The sequence below is a fragment of the Prinia subflava genome, chromosome Z (assembly GCF_021018805.1).
Source record: "Prinia subflava isolate CZ2003 ecotype Zambia chromosome Z, Cam_Psub_1.2, whole genome shotgun sequence".
In the NCBI taxonomy this organism is placed as follows: Eukaryota; Metazoa; Chordata; class Aves; order Passeriformes; family Cisticolidae; genus Prinia; species Prinia subflava.
The window spans coordinates 88,809,609-88,833,066 of record NC_086283.1 but is presented as its reverse complement, the minus strand read 5'-3'; the positions used below and the strand labels follow the sequence as shown (position 1 = coordinate 88,833,066).

Sequence of the window (23,458 nt, the reverse complement as noted above, 5' to 3'; positions counted from 1 at the left end):
ATATCAAAACTAAAAAGGATACATGGATGTATATACATATATATCTAGTCAGAGAAAATTGAAGTCTATTGTTGTGGATACTGAAGTGTATGTAGAGGCCTGAATGCTGTGGGCTCACTTGTACTTACTCATGTTGTAGGAATAATTCTACAAATCAAAATAATACTATCCTTCATCCATTTTGCACTTGCTTCCATCACAGGAAACTGTACAAAGTGAAAAGCAAGCACAGTAGTGCCCCCAAAGAAATGTAATCTTCCACAAAGGAATACTTTTGGAAGACCAAATACTCTTCAGAGCAAACATCTTGATCCAGACAAACAAACAGACCAAGTCTGACCTGGATGGCTGTGCCTACGCAGGCAAAATGAACAGGTCCACAACCATTGCTGGGCATGAAAGGCAACTGTTCAGCTCACAAAACTGCTAGAGTGACCTCTTGCACAATTTTACCCTACATGAACCCACACACAATTTCCAGTCAGCAGGGACCATGAACCACATCTTTATTGTACCTTTGTTTCTTTCTTTGCATTCATGCATAGTAGAGTTGGCAGGAATATATATGAATAGAGATTCACAGAGCAGATAATGTAAAGGAACAGTTTACACAAAGTAACATAATTTACAGACAACAGAATTTGATCAGAATAGTCAGGATTTTTAGCTTTATCCAATGGGTCAATGATACCCTAAAAGCCAAAATCAAAATCAGTCCTTATTGGGACCAATTCATAAATTGTTGCACTACACCAAGCATCTGCTGCCCAGGCCACTGAGACACCACTTACAAAGACAAAAGTAAAATTTTCATAATAAATCTCATGCACACATACCATCAAGTCTTTCAATCCCCGTAAGAAAAGATTTGTTCAAGTAAAAAAACTCAAGACTTGAGGTTTACAAACATAAAAAATCTCCATGGAAAAGAAGCAAATGCCTATGGTAGCTTACTGAAGAAAAAATACAATTTAAACCAATCTATGGAAATTGTTCAAGCAGAGTAATTTAGGAGATCAGTAACACTCTTTGGAGTAATTAAGACCCCAGTAAGCTTTCCTCATAAAAACTCAGGAAAAGAAGAATCTGTGAAGGAAAGACCAGCAATTCAATTTGACCCCTGTTTCAAAACAGAGCCAGAACTACAGGTAGGGAGTATCTTGAACTTAGACTGCCAAATTTGCTTAGATGAAAGAAAATTAAGACAGGAAATAGTGTTTATAAAACTCTTTAGCTTTTACCAGCAGCCTTTTTGGCATACCTTTTTGGCCACACATTCTTGTTCTCATGTGTAAGTAAATTGTTTGTACACATGCTTTTCATATTGAAGGACTATAATTTCAATAATTTTTTTACTATTCATGGCTGCACATTTTCACATTTTAACCAAAACATACCAGTATTGTACTTTAATGCTCATATCCTACTTTTTTTTAAAGGCTATCTCAATGAGTAATAAGAGCAACAGGAAAAAGATTTGCAAATGGTCAGAAATTCAGGTCACATTGGTATAGATATACAGAATATGAAGTCATTGAACAACATAACAAACAGTAAAATTATCATCTACCGAACAAGTCCTCTAATTTTTTGTAACTTTTTTGTAGTGGAAGTGGCCATTGGAGACTTAAAAAAAGAAAAGAGATCTTAACAAAAAAGATAAATCAACTCTCAGAGAGACAGAAGTGCCACCTCTCAGATTTAACAAGGTGTTTAGTAACCACCAAAAGACCCTTGTAACCAGGGCAAAAAATGGACTGACTGTTATTGGTACTGTCAAGAGATGCAGCTGAAAAAAAAACCCTGCAAAGTTCCAAAGTATAAAGTATCTGCCGGAATCTGAAATCAGACTGGTGCGAGGAGATCTTTAGATTTTTGATATTCATGTACTACTGATTAGAATGGCAAGCGTGAAATCAAAGTTTGCATAAGACAATAAAAAGCCAAAGAGTGGAATAATACAATTTCACACATATGGAATACCACATGAAGCAGAACCTGCCAGCTATGTGATAACACATACAGAGGAGGAGTGACTGAATTCCTCACAGGCAAAAAATTTAAAAGCCACTAGCAAAATGTGTCATTGACAAAAAGTCAGCAAGTCAGATCTTGCTAACCTATCACATTAGGGTAGTTAAAACCTGTTTGTAATACATTGCACTTGTCAGAAGGGTTGTAAACAGTGATATTGTGATCCTTATTTTGAGTCAGAAGCTCTGTTTCAACTTACGTTCCTACAAATATATACAAAATTTGAAATATACACTTACATATTTTCATCTATATTCATTCAAATTATATTTATACTCATTCGAATTAGTTTAGCCTCTGACTCCTCTCATCTCTGAACTTCTTCATACTGAATTAACCTTTGTAGATGGTTGTGAACAGAAATACACACAAACTCCAAGTTATTGTCTAGGAGAGACAGAAAGATCAGGAGAGATGAAGTTTAAAAAAAAAAACAAACAATCAGCAAAACTGTTTGTTCAGCAGCTCACACAGGAAGAATGGTGTGATCAGACTTGAAAACCAGCCTTGAAGAAAGGACAGTATCAGCCACCTATTCCCTTTCTGGAATATGTTACCTATAAAGACTCCATTAAAATATACATAAAATATATGACTGGCTCCAAGGAACTGTCAGCCAATTGAGACATTCCTCATTCTGCCTGAGATCTCTAAGAAAGTTCCTAACGACTGCTCTATGTAAACCTGCTACATGCCAGTACAGTGGGACACTGCCCCAGACATGCCACTAGACTGAACTATCCAGCTACAGGCCAACAGGTTGAAGAAAACTACTCTTTTTTTTCCCCTTCTCATTTCTCCCAAACAATGGAGGGCTTTCTCTTTAAAAGTTACAAATTAGAAATGCTTTGCTGATGATAAGCTCTGGCTTTTGTTGAGCAAACCATAAGCCAGGAGTTCCTGTATTTTGTTCCAGACACAATCCCTAGAGACTTGTGCTGTTCTTGCTTCTGCAGCAGTCACTGTTCCTGCTGCTAGTGTAATTCCCACAGCTTCAGCATCTTGCAAAATGCCAGTTTTCTGGAACTGGCTGGAATCCAATAGCTGATCCCTAGCACTTGGGTTTACTACAGACAGTGCTGATGCTAAAAGGGTCTTATGCCCTGTTCAGAGGCTTCAACTTCTATGTGTTAAATTACACTTCTCTCCCTTAACTGTGAATGGGAAATGTTAGCAACATTTAAGAAAATCAGCCTGAGGGATTCTACAATGTTGTTTAATAGAAATGCCAATTTAATATTTTTTCCAAGTGCTGTTCCTTTTTTTCACCTGTTTTGACACTAGGTTTTTGAAAGGCATAGAGGCCTTTGCTTCATTCTTTAAGTTTTCTTCTCCTAAAGTGTTTGCACTGTGCTCAGATCTGGGGCATGGCAAAGTTGAGGCCCTGGGCTACTTCTGGCTTCATTCCTTTCACGCAGCTCTATTTAAGTTGCCTCACAGTATTTCAGGAGAACAAATCCCTCTTGGAGGAACCAAGGCTGTGACCCCTGCGCAAAATCACTTGCTCCAACTGCACTGCACACTAATTCCACAAAAGAGAATTTGCTCAAGTGTGCAAACATGTCTTAATGAAAAGAGTATGCCCTTTTTGCAATGGTAGTATTTTCTTAGAAGATACTCTGCGTTTCCCCCAGTTAAAAATGCAACGTATGCATTTGAAAGTAGCTGTTGTCCATAGCAATGATTTTTTACTGCTGTCAATTACTGTTTGAATTACTAATCTCTTGGGTCCCACATGGAACTGTTCAACAGGTGAATACAATGTACCAAAGACCTCAACAGAAAACTTAATACCGGTGCATATTGAGAGAACTTGTGATGTAGCCACTTGGAGATGAAGTAAGTTAAATCAAAGCAAACATAAATTCTGTCCCTCCTGCTCTCTGTGAGTACCAATTCTACAGAGGTCTGAGATTTCCCCACTGATTCAGCTCTTCTTTTGTGAGTTTGTAAGTTACTGCTTCCAAATTTAAGATCCCCAAAATTTGGAATAGCTCTTCCATTAGAGAATGCAAGCTCCAGCCTCTACACTTAAATCAAAGGCAAATTATCAGTCATTTAGAGTAGCAATGATGCATCTTTTTGTCTCTCTGATAGTCATATTTGTGTAATATGCTTCACAGAAGTCAAAATAATACTAAGTACCACTTTGACTCTTTCAATTCAAAATCTGCAATCATAATTTAATAAATTTAACAAACAAAAGGTAAAACTTTCGAAAGTTGCAAGCTACATCCACCCATATAATTAAAATGAGCTCACAGGCAGTGAAAAAACCAGTACACTCACTGAATAACCAGTCCTACGAATGTCTGCATATTTTATGAGTTGCAGATGTGTATTTATACTTTAAACATAGCCACATTAAAGAATGACACGGTTTGTCATATATTTGCTGTGTTTTCATGACAAAAACAGCTCTAAAGAAAAACAGAGGACTTCTTTAAAAGCAATTATAAAAAGCATCTTGAGACATCTTTTTGCATTTTATGATACTGTACATGCAAAATAATGCCTTTATTATACTTGGGTAACCCATTCAGATAAGCACAGCAAGAAAAGCTGTTTTTACTGTTCATCTAAGTGTTTTTAAAAAGATCACTGCAAAAAAATTTTACTTCAAAAACATGTGTAAAAGCACGACATAACTTTTAGATGTCATTGAGATTAGCAAAAGTCAAGAAACTGCTTCAGATGCAGTTTAATTCTTAAATGGCTGTTTTAACTTCGAACAGAATTCTCAAAATAGTGCCCAAATGCCCAGTGCTTGTTGAACAAATTCTGATTTATTGAAGGTAAACATTTACATTGGCTACAATGCTATAGCTGTTACAAAGCTGAATAAAAGAGGCTTAAATAGCAATAGAAAGCAAGTGCAGTAAAAAGTGAATAGAGAAAATATTTGGCCTTAGTGATCTTCTGGCAGTATTTACATTATCTCCATTTTGTTAAATATTTGAGTAACTCTAAGGCACCATAGGCTAAATAGCAGGCTGCAGTATGATTTTGTGCACATAATTTAATAAATTTATCTGGAGAAAAAAAAAGGCTATGGAGTTAAAAGAAACATTGGCATATTTTATGTTTACATAAAGGAGTGGCTGTTTGTTAAAATTCAAAGATACAATATACACTGGGTAAGTTCAAAAATTATTTTTAGAACATTAAATTAAATGTCTATGTATAAGGACTATTTTTTACTGACTTTTTGATAAATGTTTAATGCAATCTTCTCAACAGGTTTTCAACACAGTAGATATGTTGATCTAAAAACTATTTTTTTCCCTTTACAAAAGCCTCATGTCTAGTAGATATACAAAATCCCAATGCAAAGTGTAATGGGCAGTAATTTACATTGTAGCTGTTGTGTGGCAGACTGAAACTTAGCAGGAGCATGCAATCAAAATGCTATGGAACAGCAGTTCAAGCTGTCTTATTCCTTCTGCTCCTGTCAGTGGCTGTTGCTGCAGCCAGTGAGCAGGAGTACAACACTGACATGCCAGGACAGACAGAGGAGGTCAGTGCTTTCAGACCTGCTTCCAAACACAAATGGTGAAATTAAACTCCTGGCGACATCCTTGTGCATTTCACACAGCACGGTGCACACGGAATGACGCTCTGCTTGGAGCAAATTTTCCCATTTTTATTTATCCCCTTTTATTTATCCCCTTTTATTTATCCCCTTCTGAAGCACGCGTCACCCCATCCTGAGTGGAATTTATTTAAGGAATAAATTCATCTGACCGGACTCAAGATCCTTTCTGAACAACATCCGGTGCTTCACAGAATTGTATCTGCTCTACAAGCAATAGACCTTGCTCAGTTTACTTAACAGGCTCATCCTTCACCTTGAGGTGGTGTTTGTAATGAAGAAATTGCACAGACACCAGACTGACACCTCAGTTTTGCAAATGAAACACCACAGGATGCTGTGTGCCACAGGAGAGAAGAGAATGGGTGGCCAGGGCCATTCCAGCTGCAGCAGCACTGCCAGCAGAGGCTGCATGTGGTGAGTCATGGCTCATATTCTTTGTATCTCACTTTCCATTTCCCAGAGCCAAGAAAAAAATCTATCTAAATTAATATAATTCTTAAGTAACTAGATATTATTTTTTGATTTACTTAGGGTTTGTGGTTTTTTAGTATCTCCTTCTAAACTATGAATTTCTTAATTCAGTTGTTCCCTCTTGGCTTTTTTCTTTTTCTACTTTGTATTTATCCTTGTAGGAATTATGCTAATTGTTTTCACAGTAGTAAGTGATTTATAAACAAAGTTTAATTGATCTATGCACAAAGTCTTAATCTGGAGTGACTTTGTATTAACAAAAGGATAATCTTAGCATAATTAATCAGATGTGTTTTTAGTACCAACAGCTATTATGTTAAAATCATCCAGCTTCATTAAGAGTTTTTTCAAGGGCAGTGTAAAAATTTAAGCCTAAAAATTTTAGTGTCATTGACTAGTTCCTGTAAAACATTAACCAAAATATTACACAACCTGGCCACTTTATGGTAACAGGAAGCCAAAGATTCGGGTTATCAAAACAGTGTAGCACTGTTGAAGAAAACAGGACCCTATTGATTAATATCATAGAAAAAGATACCTCAAATTGCTTAATTTAGCCCTTGAATGCTAAATACTTGCCTGAATCTCAAGGAAGATTTAAAAGCATCTTTCTGGATTCCTTTCTAAAAGTTTAAGATGTTCAGCAGTATAAATACGGCAATTCATAACTAGGGTGCAACACTAAAGGACTAACATAATTTTTCTGTCAAACCTTTCCACCACGAGGAGGGCTTGCATTTTGTTGTGGGATATAGCAAGAAGTTAGAAAGTTATTTACCAAGAACTTCCTTGGTTGCTCCACACTGAGTATGGCGATAGCAAAAACTTCATGGAAATTTCTACTGAGATGGCAGAGCCTGGGGCTCTACTTGCTTTGATTAAAATTCATCTATGGAAAGCCTGCCTCTTTTACAGCAGGAGTTAGAATGATTGGTCCATGACCAATCTGTGTGCATGGTAACTGATGAAGGGAAATGCAAGGGCTTTGGGCATAGCACAGGGTCTTGCTCAAATCATCCTGGGATCTTTATTTTTCATCCCCCAGAATCCATGCTAAGGTAAGTTATGTGGAAGCGTTTGACAACATGCAACTTCCACCTTTGCATAAAACCCTAAAGGACAAATCCTTCAAAGAGAATCTTATCTTCAGACTTTTACATTCCAGTTCTTGGTGATAAAACGCTTTGTTTCAGCTTTGACATTTCCTATATGTGGATTATTTGACAGATGCCAAATGAAAATCCCTCCTTCCCCTCATCTTTTAAAATTATTGAGAACTAACACTTCGTTAAATGATCTGAAGATTCAAATTCACCTGCAAATAATACAAAGCCTTGGAAGTTTCTCATTAATATACTGGTTAAAAAAAATGTGACTGAGTTTTTGGCCAAAGAATTTGGCTCTAATTCAGTTGCTGTTTATGTGGTGCACCCCCACACTGCCACGGGCTGTGCATGCTCATGCTGTAGCTTTCCTGCTGTGAACCACATGGACCTGAGCTGCTAATGCCATCTTCTCCCTTCAGAACTACCTTTCTCCCTGAAAGGTTTTGCCCTCTTCCACTGGTTTGTAACCCCTGGGCTTGTCACATTCTGTCTTTTACTCTTGTTCACCATCCCTCTACCTCCTTATGTCAGTCACCTCAGCACCCCCTGAGACAGGCACCTTACAACAGCAAGGCCTCCATACAATTTGAAGTCCTGCTTTCCCCCACACTGTCCTTTACCATGGCTCACCCATTTAAAACAAACCTCTGAGCAGTCTTAAAATTTGGCGGCAATGTATTTTTCCCTTCCCTTTTCTGGGGTTATACTTATGATGGCACCATGTATGACCAGTATCATGATTCCACAACGCAAACAGAGGTCAACTCATTAGCTACATTTCAGATTCCTTCTTTCAAGGGTTTCATTTCTAACCCTGCTATAAGCTTGAGGGGATGGGGAAGATGACTGTTTACTTGGCTTCTCCAGTTCACTCATGGTCATCTCTCTTTTCCCCTAGTTTTTTTGGAATAGGCATCCTGGGGTGCTGGACTGTCAGCTCAGCAAATAATAACAGAACATCTTTGTGGGCTCGCTTCCCAGTTTCTCTTTGTTAGGCAAAACTGAGTGATTCAGACACATATGGCAGGACCACTACACAGAGATGGCCATGCCAGGGTTTCAGCTCCACTTCTGATGTATGTTGACTCTTTGCAGTCAAATAACCTATGGCAGTCCTTTGTGGACAGACAAGTTTCAGGAAATCTCTTTGTTTCAAGAAATTAACCTGTGTCCCAGCATGAAAGACAAGTTAGAGTAGTGCATCTCTAATTTAGAGGTCCACCAAATGAGGGTGCAAATCAATAGAACTAACAGCAAAATGGGGATATGCAAACAGAATTTGCTCTACAAGTCTGGATATAAACCCAGAAAAACTAAAAAATAAAGCAAGTAAGTGTAAAATGCTAAAATACATCCCCAGATATATGCTCCTAGGCCAAATGACACTATTTTACCTGCAGGGCACTTCAACTGCTGCAAGTAATACAGGAGTGTAGCATAAACTAGAAAGTAGGAATCACCCATTACAGCATAGCTAATTCGCTTCTGTTTAAAAGAAACAAACACACCTGTGCTCTGTTGTGCTGTTATTTGGTGCTTTAGTATCTTTATTATGAAAGTAACATAAGAGAAGTTTCAGTCTATTTTTGCTTTCTGAGGTGGCTTTGTAGCTGTTGCACAGATAGGTAAGATGAACTGCTCTCCATACTCAAGGGCGTGATTGATGCTTCAGGATAGCCACCTTGAGGGTTGCCAAGGGCATTCATCAGGGCACAGGGTATGTATGCTTTTTGTCTTGGAGACTGGACCCTTCTCTATCTGTGTTGCCATCCTACTCACTTGGAAAAAACAGGTGTTAATTTAAAAGACAGAGATATTTAAATGAATTTCTTATCGCTTAGAAATTAAATAACAAAACTATTTTACCAAGACAAAATCAGTAGAATTTTGCATTTGTATATATTTTCTGATGCACCAACAATCAAATCAACCATGTAAAAGCCTTAACTCAGCACATACTTTAAAATGTGGATGAATTTCATCACAGAGCAGTTTCACTGAAGTTAAGATGCAAACATTAAAAAACTTTGTTGATCTAATGAAATTGTAAAATCTAGTGTATAAAAACAAAAATTCTAAAAAGGAAACTAACAGCTTTAGGTTTTCCAGGTGTTCCTAGGCTTGTATAATTAAAAAATGCAACCGAGCTGCTTAATGAGTAAGACAGTGTTCCAGAGAAGATAAAGAAAACTGAACATACATCATCACATTCATTTTGCTTTGTTTCACCCAGTAAATAAAAAAATGCATTGTTGTTTTCACCTTCGAGTCTAAATGCTAACTGCATTTGTGTAAAATGAAAAGAATCAAAGATAGCTGCAGGTAACCAATCTCTTCAATTTTACATGTTCCAGACAACCTTTTATTGTGTTTTAATACGAGAATATTTTACTTATTGCAAAGTATCCTGCATAACACAGGTGCTCCGCTATAAAATCTTCTCTCTTACTTGTAATTCAGTCATTCTAAATTTAAAATACCAGTATACAGTACTAAAACTTCCAATTGAAGTTTAGTATAAAAATATCAGCACAAAAGTCCTTTTTAATGTCTGTTTATTTTGAGCAACTCAAATGCCTGTTTAATTATTAATTGTTTTACTATAATAATAGACTTTGCACCCCTACAGTTGCTAATTGATACCATCTCAGGTATTTTGATGAGATACGAAATACTAAGTAAGAAAACAGTAAGTATTCAAATGGTTAATTTGCTTAGTGTAGTAATAATAAATTAGTTTTTTGCATCTTCTTCAGTTCAAAATCCAGCTTTGAGACTGAGGAAGGCTTCACATCAATTAAATAAGAGTGGTCCTTTTAACCAGTAGCAGTTTGATTGCCAATGACTCGAAGAATCTCTTTATGAATGTTTGGTTCCTGTGTATTTATACTTGTATCACCCACTTGACCATCTTCATAACTAAAAAAAAAAAAAAGTACAGTAAATAATAACATATTAGTGTTTTATTAGTCTATGTAAAAACATAAAAAACTCTCGCCCTCTAAGTGTTTACTCTAAATAATTCTAAAAGTTAACATGTTTCTACCGAAGTGCTCTGCTGTGCTTCCTCTCTTTACAGGCTGAAAACTGAACTCTTGAGTGGGAATTGGTAAGATTGCCATCCTCACTGAAACCCTGAGGCTGAATAAGGCACTAGGACCCAAAGGGGACAAGTACTAGGTGAAAGGGGGAAATGCTCACAGCACAGACAGGAAGCCTTTAAGGAATTCTTCAGCTTAAACACACACAGCCAAATAGATATTTTGTTTCACAATACATGGGCAGACTTTCTATAACATGAAATAATGCCATTGAATAGGAAAAATTATGAACTCTCTGTTCGTTTGTACTAAAACAAGACATCTACTAAACCACTGACACTAGCTTATCCATAGATTTCTAGCACAATTAAGTACAGTGAAAGATAAAAAATTAAGGAATACTGAACAGAATTAGGAAGAAATGCCTTTTATCTACTTAATTACAACTATGGGAGGGAACATAAGAAAAAGGTCTAGTATAAAGTTGAATGTTAAGAGAAGCTTTGTACTCACACAAAGAAAAATCTTGTACACACGTGATCCGTGTTGGGAACTACCCATATCTCCCCATGTTTGTGCAGATCAGGTGAGGTTATCACTGCCAGAGAAAGAATAAATTTCAGAGTGATGAAAAAATGTCTGGAAAACACTGCTCTAAAAGATTTTGAGTTTTACACATTTTAAATAGTCTTTTGGGAATGTGCAGCTTTCGTCTACATGTCTGTGCTGCAGTGCAGATTTTGAGCTGGCTGCTAGTACAAAAAGGGAGGTGAACTTGATTCTGGTTTCCAAAATACACTTTTCTGAAAACACACATGCTTGCTGTATAGGAGCAAGTTCTTAAATGGAATGAAAGCCTTAAAAATGCTCTTATTAGAAACTGAATTTAAAAACCCATAGGGCTGTTAAGGAGAGTCTGAGACATCTAATCAGCATTTGGAACAGATATTTGTGTTTGGTGATGGCTGATCCAAAACCAAGATGCTTAAGACAAAGCCTGAAACTGCTATATGGTGAATTTGGGGTGTGCAATACTACCAAACATTTAAACCAAGTAGCAATTATGACTCAATATGTTCAAAAAGCTTGCCAATACTTGCTCTATGTATTTGATGATAGGCTGTTTACCAGCAGAATGAGAACAATACAGGAAAGAAAGCTTTTTATTGCTAACTGGAAGCTATACCATCAATCTGCGTTTGAAGATATCTAAATGCATTTGAAAAGCATCCTTCTGGACAGGCTGTCGAGCTCTGGGATGAGCAGGGTCACGGTGTGGTGGGTGAAGCAGTGGCTGAGGGACTGAACCCAGAGGGTTGCAGTGAATGGGGCAGCCTCTGGCTGGGCAGGGCTCACACCAGGGCTGCTCTCAGGGCTCCTGTGCAGGGCCAGCTCTTTCTGTGCATAAATATCCACATCTGGATGCAGCAGGGGAACGCACCAGCAGCAATTTGCTGATGATCCACACGCGGAGGTGCTGTGGGTTCTGTAGAGGGACAAGAGGCCTTTGCAGAGGGATCTAGACAGATATCAGCACCGAGCAGTCTTAAGTGGGGTGAAATTTGACAAGTCCAAATGCTGAATTCTGCACCTGGGATGGAGTAACTCCGGGCACAGGGCTAAAGCGGGCTAAAGTGGGCGAGGAGTGGCCGGGCAGTGCAGGGGGAGGCGGGGCTGCCGTGCCGGGCCCGGCGTGGGCCCGCAGTGCCCGGGCAGCCCCGGGGACAAAGCCCCGCCCGGCACAGACAGGGAACGGCCCCGGGCCGGGAACGTCCTTCAGGGCATCTGAGGAGGGAAACACAGCTGGTGGGAGGGCTGGAAAACGCGTCCTAGAGGCTAGTGGAGGAATTTGACTTGTCTAGTTTGTAAAAAGGAGGCTGAGGGGTGCCCTCACCACCCTCTGCAGCTTCCTGAGGAGGGGAAGGGCACAGGGAGGTGCTGAGCAGCTCTCCCTGGTGTGCAGTGACGGCATGGGTGGGAATGATTCAAAGCTGCGCTGGAGGAGGATTAGACTGGACATTTCGAAGCATTTCTTTACTGAGAGGATGGTATACTAGGTTAGACTGGGGTACAGTTAATTTTTTTTTCTCAGTGGCTGGCATGGGGCAGTTTTTGGATTGTGCTGAACATAGGCTTGATAGTATAGAGGTGTTTTTGTTATTGCTGAGCAGGACTTACACACAGTCAGCCAAGGCCTTTTCTGGTTCTCATACTGCCACGCTCCAAGAGAGCTGAGGATTCATGGGAGGCTGGGAGGAGACACGGGCAGGACAGGTGACCCCAGCTGAACAAAGGGATATTCCAGACCATGTGGCATCATGGGCAGTATATAATGGGGGGAAAGAAGGAGGAAAGGGAGGCACATGTGGAGTGATGGTGTTGGACTTCCCAAGTAACCTCTACATGTGATGGGGCTGGGCTCTCCTGGAGATGGCTGAAAAGCTGCCAGCCCATTGGAAGCAGTGAATTAATTTCTTGTTTTGCTCTGCTTGCATGCAGGGCTCTTGCTTTTGTTATTAAGCTGTCTTTATCTCAACCCATGGACTTTCTTTCTTCTGCCTTTTGGGCTTTTTTTCCCAGCCCTACTGGGTGAATGTGAGTGAGTGGCTGTGTGGGGCTTGGCTGCTGGCTGGGGTTGAACCATAACAGCTGGTCAAACCCTGGGACAGGCTTCCTACAGAGGTGTTGCTGTGCCCAACCTGTCAGTGTTTTAGAGACATTTAAACAATGCTCTTAATGACATGCCTCAGTGTTTGGGCAGCCCTGAAATGGTCAGGATTGGACTTGGGTGACAGTTGTAGGTCCCTTACAACTGAAATAGCCTGGTTTATTTTATTCTAACACTAACTGCGTGCATATTCAGTTTTGATACTATTTCCTTCATGAATTGCGATTTTTAACAAACGTTTCTTGTAATTAATTTTACATAAAATCTTTATTAATCATCTCCCCTAAGCCATCTTCTCTACACAGAGAAATGAAGTGAATATAAAAGCTGCAAAATGTATTTTACCAAATATTTAAAATTCACTCTTACAAAATTGGTAATCCATTAATAAGTGCAAGGAAAGAACAATGGATGAAAAAGTCCTTGTGAAAGTTGTAATTTGTGTTTAAAAATTCAGGCAATAAAGGCTAAGTAATTAATTTTGTTCCTTATGGAAGTTTTGGGACTAAATTTCTGTATTTTTCTGTACAGTTCAAATTGCATTTTTCATTTTGACTGACAGATCCTTACTCATGTACAGTGGAAAGCTTCTATTTTGAAATAACACATTTTCTACCTTCTCTCTTAATTTTCACTTTTTAAAACAAAGAAATGCTCCAAATGATGGGCAAATTGGGTTAATGTAAGTTCTACAACTAGTGCTTAACTACAGGTGCACTTGTTATTCAAATGTCACAATTTGTTCTCAAAACCTGCTGAGGTTTCACTAGTTGTTAAAAGAATAGCCAATTCTTTCAAGAATGACTGTATTCAAGCATTATATTTTAGTATCCCAAAATTTCTGAAGCAAACAAAGAGAACATACTAGGTGCCAGATGACCAGTATGCTTGTTTGAACAGTAAAAAATTATTTGGAAATTCTATATGAAAGGTGTTTTTCCCTGACCTTTGTGCATTTAAAGCATTTGTCAAGAGCTTGCAAGAAGTCTGTGCCTCAAATAAAGAACGTGACTTTGGTTTTTTTGATGGCTTAGGAAGAACACCACATTTGAAACACAGATCATATCATCAGTCACTATTTGTATATGATATTCCATGACAATTCAGCATTTGCTACAGGTCCTGTTCAAAAAGGGGAGATGTTCTTACAACCAAGGTCAGCTGTTGAGCAGGTACTTCTGCAGCTACCAGTAGTTTCTTACCTAAGCAACCAACTAAAGCTCCCTCTGAATTGGACCCTGTAACCCGTGCACCTTGCGGCCACGACTAAAACAGTTTCACAAGGGCTCTCAGCTTACCTTCACATAAGGCTATGCATTTTAAGTTACGGCTTTGCAAAAATTGTGACTGCTGTCCTTTCTTCTGTGACTGAGATGTAAAAAAGTGAGAAAACAGAATTAGTACTGTAAAACAGAGTCAAAAAACAACAAAAGAGACAGCTGCTATTTTCAGTAGTTCATTAATGAACAAAGGTAGAGGCAATCTTTCTATAATGTCTCTATTTTATTTCTAAATGTAATACAATTGATTAAAAAAACCCCCCATCACTTATTTGCATTATTGTAAGAGAGATCTAAACTTCCAGAAAAATAATATCCAAAACTCCCATTTTTACCATAAAATTAAAGATATTATCAGAAATATCAGTGTTACTCATAAACAAATTGATATCAAGAAAAAGGAAGATGAATTTAATCACTAATTCTTTGGTCACTACCCAGATAGTTTATTTGCCTTCCTCCTTCTCAGAACTTCTACTGGGACATGCCGGTCTGTTTTCAAAGCCGGATTATTCTGCAAATTCTATGTGCAAATTATGGAGACAGATATAAGATTTCTTTCTTGAAATTTAGCCCTATGCACAGATGCTATGAGTTTGCTTTAGATATGGCAGAATTGTAATGGTTCAACATGTAAAACTTGTGAAAAGGAAAAAATTACTTGCTATAAATGAAATGTTGATCATTTCCCACCAATAATCATTCTCAATTTCTTTTGCATCATAGTTCTGTAAGTCTTAAACTCAAAAGGGAAAAGGTTGCTAGGGATCATAATGCAATCTGTATTTCATCTTCATTCTCTTCCTCAATTGTTTTGCTTGCAAAAGAATGACACAAGATCTGCAATATGCTCTGTAAATTTTTACTCTAGCAGTTGGGCTGTATTTGATATTTGCAGTCTCTAAAGTTGTTGATTTCATTCAGTGCAATAACACTGGTAACTTGTACAAAGGAAATACTATCTCTCTTTCAGCTACTGAGCTCCCAATAATAAATCCCACAAATCTTCCAGAAACTGTTGATTTACCATACCTGTGAAGTATTACTGCCCTTACTGCCTGAAGCTGGTTCATCTTTAGCTGACACCTTCTGCTGCTTCTTGTTCATCCCTAGGAATATTAAAATCATGTAAGATACCCTGGCCTATAAATACCATGAAAAGCAGAGTTAAGTATGAGAATGGAAGAGGTAGCACAGTGGGAATCGCAGTCTTTTGCACGGCACCCAAAAAGCCAGTTAACTCTGTCACAGAATATCACAGTATAAATCCTGTAAATTACAGGTACCTCTGCATGTATTGCAGACTTTAGCAAAGTCAAGTTAGCATTAAGTAGGTGCAAAAGCAGATAAACCTGGGCCTAAATGCCCCTGAATTTAGATCAGGAATATTCTTATGTGGCAGCTTAGTGGGGTTGTAAGTCAGCATGTCCTCAGTCTACTTGACCCTATTCAGGCTGAAATAAAAGTCTGATTTACTGTGGATGGGAAGGCAAAAATCATGAGAGAAAGAACTTTAGATATTCATCTTTAGCACTTTATGGAATTTTATTAAAATTTTGATTAATTTGTATGAGTTGGCAATTTAAGTTTTGAAATCTACCTTGGTTTGATCCCTTTATCTACACATAAAATATTAAATTATTTGTCAGTCACATTTGATCCAATTCCATCTCAGAAACTGAAACACTTATGCCTTAGATCTCATTCTTATCCCTCATTTTTGTTTATGTAAAATTCCTGTTTTACATGATACTATGGGCTTCCTTGAGTTTCCAGCATCCTGTATTTCACAGAATCATGGCATGGTTTGGGTTGGAAGGAACCTTAAAGATCATATTGTTCCAACCCTATTACCCAGCCATGGGAAATGACATGACACCTTCCACTAGACCTGGTTGCTCTGAGCCCCATCCAACCTGACCTTGAACACTTCCATTATTTGCACTTTGCAAATATGACTAAATTATCGGGAAGCCTAACTCCTTGAAGGAACAGAATGTGTAAGACTCCTTCGTGGTTTTCATCAGCATCAAGAATTACAGACTTCACTGGAACACAAGCCTCCTTTCTGGAGGAGACAGGATGGAAGGGGCCAGGACAGGCAGAGAGAGAAGCAATAACACATTGAAGTTGACAAAGCACTATTGTCCAAAAAGAAAGACATTTTCTTAGGTAATGATACTTCAACCAGCACATTTAGTGAGACCTAAGAGGCCTTCATACTCATACAATCTCTGAAAAGCTAAAAGCGCATCTTCGACTGATGTTGAAGTTCCTCAAATTGTAGCTCAGCAAGTTAAAATCCTAAAACATGACCTTGAAACACTGAGTATCAGAAAGCATAACTAAAACTCTCAGAATCATCTTTATGCACACAAGCACACATTAAACTATACACCTGAACTTTCATACATGAGGAAATGGTAAATACCACATACTTAAAGAAGAAAGTCACCATATTTTAAAAACCCTTTGATTTCTCAATGTACACATCTGTGTATCTTGTTTTGAATGTGCTTTTGTTTGTTATTTAATTCTTACGTGGAAAACTCTGCACAACTCACTTTAGGCTTCACTAGTGGGACAAATTACATTTCTTCTCCTCAGGCTAAAATAAACACGCTGAACTATACTTTCTATGTTATCCTGATGGTGATCCTTGGGAATTCTATTTAATCTTAAATATACAGGGTTGAACATGTCTATTGATCAATACTTGTTCTGTCAGATGAACTCATAAAAGACCATGAATGCATAGGTGAAGTTAGATGGACTTAGGCAGGTATTGACAAAAATCACAAAGTTGGATTTCAGCTGAATCATCAAGACCTGCTCTACTACATATAGCATTTAGTATTAGCTAATATTTACTTCAAGCACAGTTTAAGAATTCTAAGCACCTTGAAAATAAGGACAGTATTTAACAAGAGAATTTTCTAATTTCTTATTATTTATATAAAAAAAAGATTTTCTCCTTTTTGAATAAATTAAATCACAATCAAAAAGATTAAACTGAATACAATTTTTTAAACAGCGAAGCCGTAAGAAAAGCAGTAGAATAAGATACACCCTTATATTTCTCCAACTTTATAGAGTGATTTATAAATATCACCTGAGTAACCAAATGATATGCTTGATAATGGACTAAGGTAGATTCCACTTCCAAACATTGCACCATGGAGCTGAAAAAGAGTAGAGTGATTACTTAGCATTAATTTGGTTACCTGGAAAAAATAATAATATTTACAGGAACAAGTCATAAGACATTTGTCCACCCTGATAATTTATTGCCAGGTAATTAACAGTGTTCAAATAAGTATTTCAAAAAATCATGCCTTGAGTATAAATCTAATGTCTGTATCTGTATCTATCTATCTATCTAGATACATACATATATATATATATCTATATATATCTCCTGGAAACCATGTCCAAACAAATTTTTACTTTAAATTTATGTATAAAACTGTGGTTTCTGTTTTTAAATCTAATATTACTGGAGTATGCCTACAAAGAGTGTTTCTGTACATGACCAAGTACATCCTGGGATCTTCTTCCAAGGTACATGGGCACAGCTCTGGAGAGAGCTACCAAAACCACAATGCTAAAATTCTCTGCATTAGAGCTCCCCAGTGCCTACTTTGCTCTGCAATAGTGGTGTCCACATGATTCAATCTGAGAAGCTTGCACTAGATCCCTTCTGGCCAGCACACTTCATGTTTCCATTCCCAAAGAAATCAGAGGGGCAGAGAAAGTGCTGCAAGCCCAGTTCCCGTAACTCGGGCGTGTTCCTGGATCCGATGACACGGAGACAGCTTAGGCAGCTCTTTCACTTCAACTGCTTTTAAGCAGTACCGAGCGAAGCCTCCTGGAGGTGCTGCTCCGCAATGTAAAACTGAAACACTGATTTCCCACAAAGGGATTTTCTAGACGTTTTAGCACACATTACTTCATCTCAATTGCATCAGAAAAGTACTTTTTCCAGGAAACAAGACGGTATTTGATATCATCCCTTTATCCAGCTATAGGGCTGTCAGAATGAAACCCCCTGAAAACTTGCCAAAGCTAGTACATCACCAAGCATGCATATAGCTAAAATCTATTTTGTCTATTTACCTGCAGCCTCGTATTGGAAGCAACAACTAAGCCGTTCCTCAGGATGGAATGCCAATTTTCAATGTGTGAACCACTGAATAAAATGAAAAAGAAAGCAGTAAAATTCACAGCATAAAATGCAAAATGACATCAGAAATCCTTTAAAACAGTAGATTCACAGCTGCAAACCTCAAATGCCAGAAACAAAAAACAGCATGGCATTTCAATAACCTTTGGTTATTATGAATATATGTACTCACTGAAATGCAAAGGTACTTCCGTAGAGATTTTTAGCAGCTCGGAAATTGGATTCTTTGGCTGGTGGACTGCTGAGAAGAAGGAACTGGTGGGGAGTGTGCATAAACTTTAGTTGCTGTAAAATATGAGTGCACATGTGAAGAGAAGTTTATTAATATGACAGTACTGTAATTATCTGATGGCAATCCTTACGATATCATGCTTTTCCATACAATACATGACTGCATCTAAACAACTACCTGAACTAAGTTGAAAGTGGTCTTACTTGCACGGTTTCAAGCTAAAATCAAATAGCAAAAATTACTTTCAGTTTATGAAACATATGGAAACTTTTGAAACTAGATATAAACTTAAAATAGCTCTAGTAATTAAACTCAACAATCTCATCGTAGTATCCTGATCAGAGCTGACTTTGAATTAAGGTTATTTGGAAGGCTGCATATTGTTACACCCTTAATCAGAGGTTACTTATATACTTATATATATATCTCCTGGTACATCATGTTTGTGTGCACTGCTTTCTGCACAATTCTGCATGTAATATTCAATATGGTAACAAAACAAAACCTGATATTTTTCTTACCTAATCTCAGATGATTACAAGGTAGACACCTGAATTTGAGCTACTGACCTCAAATAGGTTTTTTATGAGCATTATTCCCTTGAACTATTTCAGATATTAACGTGTTTCTAAAAATCATGACCTGAAACTGCCTTGTCTATTAAAGGAGTCTATGCAATCAGTTTGAATGCAGACACCTACATTTTGCTAGTAAACTCCCACCTAAAATGCTAATACAAGCCATAAAAAAATCAGAAAATAGTAAGAAAACCCACAGACACTTACCCTATTCACTGGTAGCTTCACAATATGTGATCTATTACTAGAAATAACCCTAAAATAAGAAACAGATGTATTAGATGTGGTAACCAAACCTAACTTCTTAAAATGTATTATGAATGGCTATCACAAAGCACCCAGCTGCAGGCCTCTGAACCTATCCGATGGAAGTAGGCCAAATCTTAGCTAGAAAATGAGATCAGAGGACTCAGATGAGGTCCAGAAACAGTCCATAATAGCTGCAGTTGAAAATATCAATGTTAATTATTAGGCTGACCTTATACCCCATTACACTGGTCAAGTGACTATTCATTACGAATGATACTTTAATAACTATTATCTCATGTGAATCAACTTTATACCATTGTAGAAGAGGATGTGCAAGCGGGTCTTGTTTATCCATCTGCTTCTTTATTTCCAGGTAAGGGGCCTAGAAAAGAGTAATTATGTTATTTCTAGGTTGAATTTTATATGTTACATTGCCCATGATTTCATCTACTGAAATGAATATATGGGACTCATTATTAGGTATAAATCACAGCTTTACTGATATACAGCATAGTAGAGCTTTAAATATGTTTTGACAACAAGAATTAATATAGCAATTATTTTCCCTGGAGTAAGATAATAAGTATATAATTAGCATCAAAATGACTATATTATAGCAAACATTGGTGATCTCAGGGAGAACAGCAGAAGACATCTATTTTTGTGTGGATCTTGATTAAGAAATTGGACTGGAACTTCACAAAATTAAGTCTCTCAAAGAAATCCAAATAATTTGCTTTGGTATTTTTAACTGTTTCAAGGTATAAATACCATATCATATTAGAATTTATTTGAAAACCATTCTTGATTTCAATCACAATGCAAAACATCCCTTTAAAACTCATTAGTCCAGAGTTGTTTTAACATTAAAAAACCCAGAATGGTTAATTACTTTTTATTTTTAAAAGACATTATAAGAAGTCATAGAAACACTTGATTTTTAAAATTTTTACAAGATGTTACACAAATTAACAAATAAATGTAAATTTCAATTTTCAATTTATTTTGTTCCTCTCTATACATTCTTCACTCAAGAATCTCAAAGTATTTTGTGAATGAATACACAGAGCAAGATAGAAAACCATTGTGAGGATACATTTATATAGCAGTTGGAAGAGACTTAAACAACAAATTATAATCAGCTGAGTTGTTTAGGAAAGGAGCTTAAAAATAAACAGAAATATGATCATCATATAAGAGATGAGAAATAATATGAAAGTAAACCCCAGAGACCCAACCTTCTAAGTCCTCAGCTATACTTAGTTGATTGAGAATTTTGCTATAATAGAAATAAATATCATGTAATTCGGAATACCATTCAGAACATTAACAGAAGATCAAGTTCTTGTGCTTTGGAAGTAAAGGTCTCTGGCTTTGATATTTCCAGAAATGCAACAATTAGTGATTACCTCATTACAATGTCTGATTCTGCTGTTATTATCTTATTTAAACTTCAAAAGATCTGAGTTCTACTTCACTACTTTTATTTAACTGGTATTAGGGATAGTTTTGTTATTTTGAATAAAAATTTCAATATTATTACAGTTATATAGGAGAGAGTTGATACTATGGACTTCCCAATCCATCACAGGCAGGCAATACAAACCTCTGTCAAGATCTAGAAACAGTAATTAATTTAAGTATTTTTAAATTTACCTGTGTCATCTCTCTGATGGAAGTGATACTGTCCAATGCTTTCATGACTCGGTCATAGTTCTTTTTCTGACATGGCGTAAAATACACAAATAAATTCAAAGAGTATTAGTCTTTGGCTCTAAAAAAACTTGAATTCTTTGAGTGTGTATAAAACCAAAGCTAGGAGACATGTTGGGCAAATCAATTCTTTCAAACATTTCTAACCATTAGCTTTCTTCCATCTTGTACAGAGACTCTAATTCATCATCCAGAAAAATCCTTAAAAAATATTATGATCTTTCTTCTTTGAATTTCACTGGGATCTCCAAAACACTCCAAAAATCAGCACATTTTAAAACAAATATTTGTAACTAAACACAGTTATTTGGACAACATGCTCTTGAGGTAAATAATGCAGTGACTCAAATAGATTTTAAATAGAATGTGTATAAACAGATATGTTTCCTTTGCTAGCAAGTCTATAAAACTTCACAGATTCTTCAGTGTCCCTCTGCCTCACCCTTGTCTTTGCTGACCTACTGCTTGGGAGCCACCAGCTCAGCTCCACCTGTACTGAGTGACCCCGTTTAACAGTCCATGCTTCACCTGTCCACATGACATGTGACCCTCAGCAGCTCCACTGCACCCCTTCTTTGGGTCTTGCCAACACACTTCAGAACACCTCAGCCCCTTCTGAGAAAGAACCCCTGCTAGGTGGCCTTTGTTCAGAATGAAATGCATCCCAGTGCAGGACATGACAAGTTCTCCACTATGCCTTTGGGGAGATGGAATATTCATGGCTTGAGGGCTTTCCTAAAAGGCAGCATTTGGAGCCCAAGGAGCAGGTAATGCAAGCACAATTCTTTACTTCAAAATTGATGCTTGTGCAAAACTCAACTATCAACATCTGATAAAATTAGATACAAGGAAATAACTACTTGCAGTGGGAAAATGAAAAGACAGCAATGACGCTTCTAAGAATGAAAAGATGGACTGGAAATCCCCTGGCTTACATGACCCGTATCTCGCAAAGACTATCCTTCCTTTTGTGTCCAATGTGCACACTGAGTAAGACACTTAGAAGATAAAATTTTCCATCCAGGATTTGTCCCTTAGAAGGGTTTCCTGGCTTTAACATAACCTACAGTTTTGTCATGGTTTAGGGATGGTATTCTCCAATTTAGTGTTCCTACTGAAACCAAGCACTGCTCACTGTTTCCTTGCCCCTCCTCCTTCACCTTCCCCCTGCTGTTGGATAGAGAAGAGAATTGGGAGGCACATAGGTAAAAATCACGGGGCAAGGTTAGAACAATCAGCTGGAAACAGCAATGAGATAAGAAAACCAGCAACAAACAATAGCCAGCTGCTCCTTCTGCCAAGTGAAATGGAAACTCTTTTCCCTTTTTTCCCTGGAAGAGATTCCCTTCCCACTGCTCCCAGCAATAATGTGAGGTGGTATAGAATAATCTCTGGGTCTTAGCCATGCCCCATTCTGGCTACTGCAAAAATTAACCCTGTCCTGGCCAGAACCAGGACAAGTCTATATTCAAGTACCTTCTCAGAGACAATAAATAAAAGCTGCAAATTTTTAAAAACACATTTGAGCTATATTCTGGAGCTGTATCACCTAATAAAGGGACTCCTCCGTGAGGAGTCTTTGCTTTGAAATCTCATGTGTGACTAAAACCAATTGGTGACATAATTAAAGGCAACTACTTACCCTGGGGTTGAAGGCCAGCATCTGAGGATCATTAGGATCAACTACAGAAGGATATGGCTCAAAAATGACAACTTTCCTAGGTGATTCTAATGCAGACCGACACATAGATACCAACAGATCAACCACCTGAGAATAAAGAAAGACATATTTATTCTATGTTTATTCAAAATATGTACTTTTATATTGATTCTTAGAGTCTTTCCTTTTTTACACATTACAGATATATTATATTTCATTGTTACTTATGTTGACCAAACTGTGTTATCCAAGGATAGGAAATAGTGTAGGACTAAATTTTTTCCACTGACCTCAAAAGAGTTTGGGTTCAGCCATGTGCATACAAGTAGGACCATTATCATGTCCTAAAAGTATTATAACATCAAATATATGACTTGAAGTATTGCTTTATCTTGCGCATACATGTAAATTCCTGTATCAAATCTATTCACTAAGGCAATTAAATTGTGTTTGATCTGTGTATCTCTGTATAGACATGCCAGTAAAAATGTTGCTCAAGAACAAGGAATAGTCCGTCAAATTTGTACCACTTTCCGCTCTCTTCTGAAGACTGCAATCACAGAAACACTTGAAAACATTGCTTCTTCTAAAGCCAGAATACTGCAATGATTTAACAGTCATCTGCACAGCTCACACTGGGGCACGCTC

At 37.5% G+C, this 23,458-nt stretch overlaps 1 protein-coding gene across 1 annotated transcript in view; it reads right to left on the bottom strand.

Moving 5' to 3' along the window:
* Positions 1 to 489: 489 nt before the first annotated feature.
* Positions 490 to 23,458, bottom strand: part of PARP8 (poly(ADP-ribose) polymerase family member 8) — a 125,130-nt gene continuing 102,161 nt past the window's right edge. The window contains exons 16-26 of the mRNA XM_063423388.1: positions 22,793 to 22,918; positions 21,094 to 21,159; positions 19,752 to 19,819; positions 19,396 to 19,444; positions 18,551 to 18,663; positions 18,312 to 18,384; positions 17,308 to 17,377; positions 15,228 to 15,304; positions 14,214 to 14,283; positions 10,761 to 10,845; positions 490 to 10,125 (exon numbers count right to left, since the gene is read on the bottom strand). Coding sequence (XP_063279458.1) covers positions 10,023 to 10,125; positions 10,761 to 10,845; positions 14,214 to 14,283; positions 15,228 to 15,304; positions 17,308 to 17,377; positions 18,312 to 18,384; positions 18,551 to 18,663; positions 19,396 to 19,444; positions 19,752 to 19,819; positions 21,094 to 21,159; positions 22,793 to 22,918 — 900 coding nt within the window. The 3' untranslated portion in view covers positions 490 to 10,022. The remainder of the gene's footprint in view (positions 10,126 to 10,760; positions 10,846 to 14,213; positions 14,284 to 15,227; positions 15,305 to 17,307; positions 17,378 to 18,311; positions 18,385 to 18,550; positions 18,664 to 19,395; positions 19,445 to 19,751; positions 19,820 to 21,093; positions 21,160 to 22,792; positions 22,919 to 23,458) is intronic.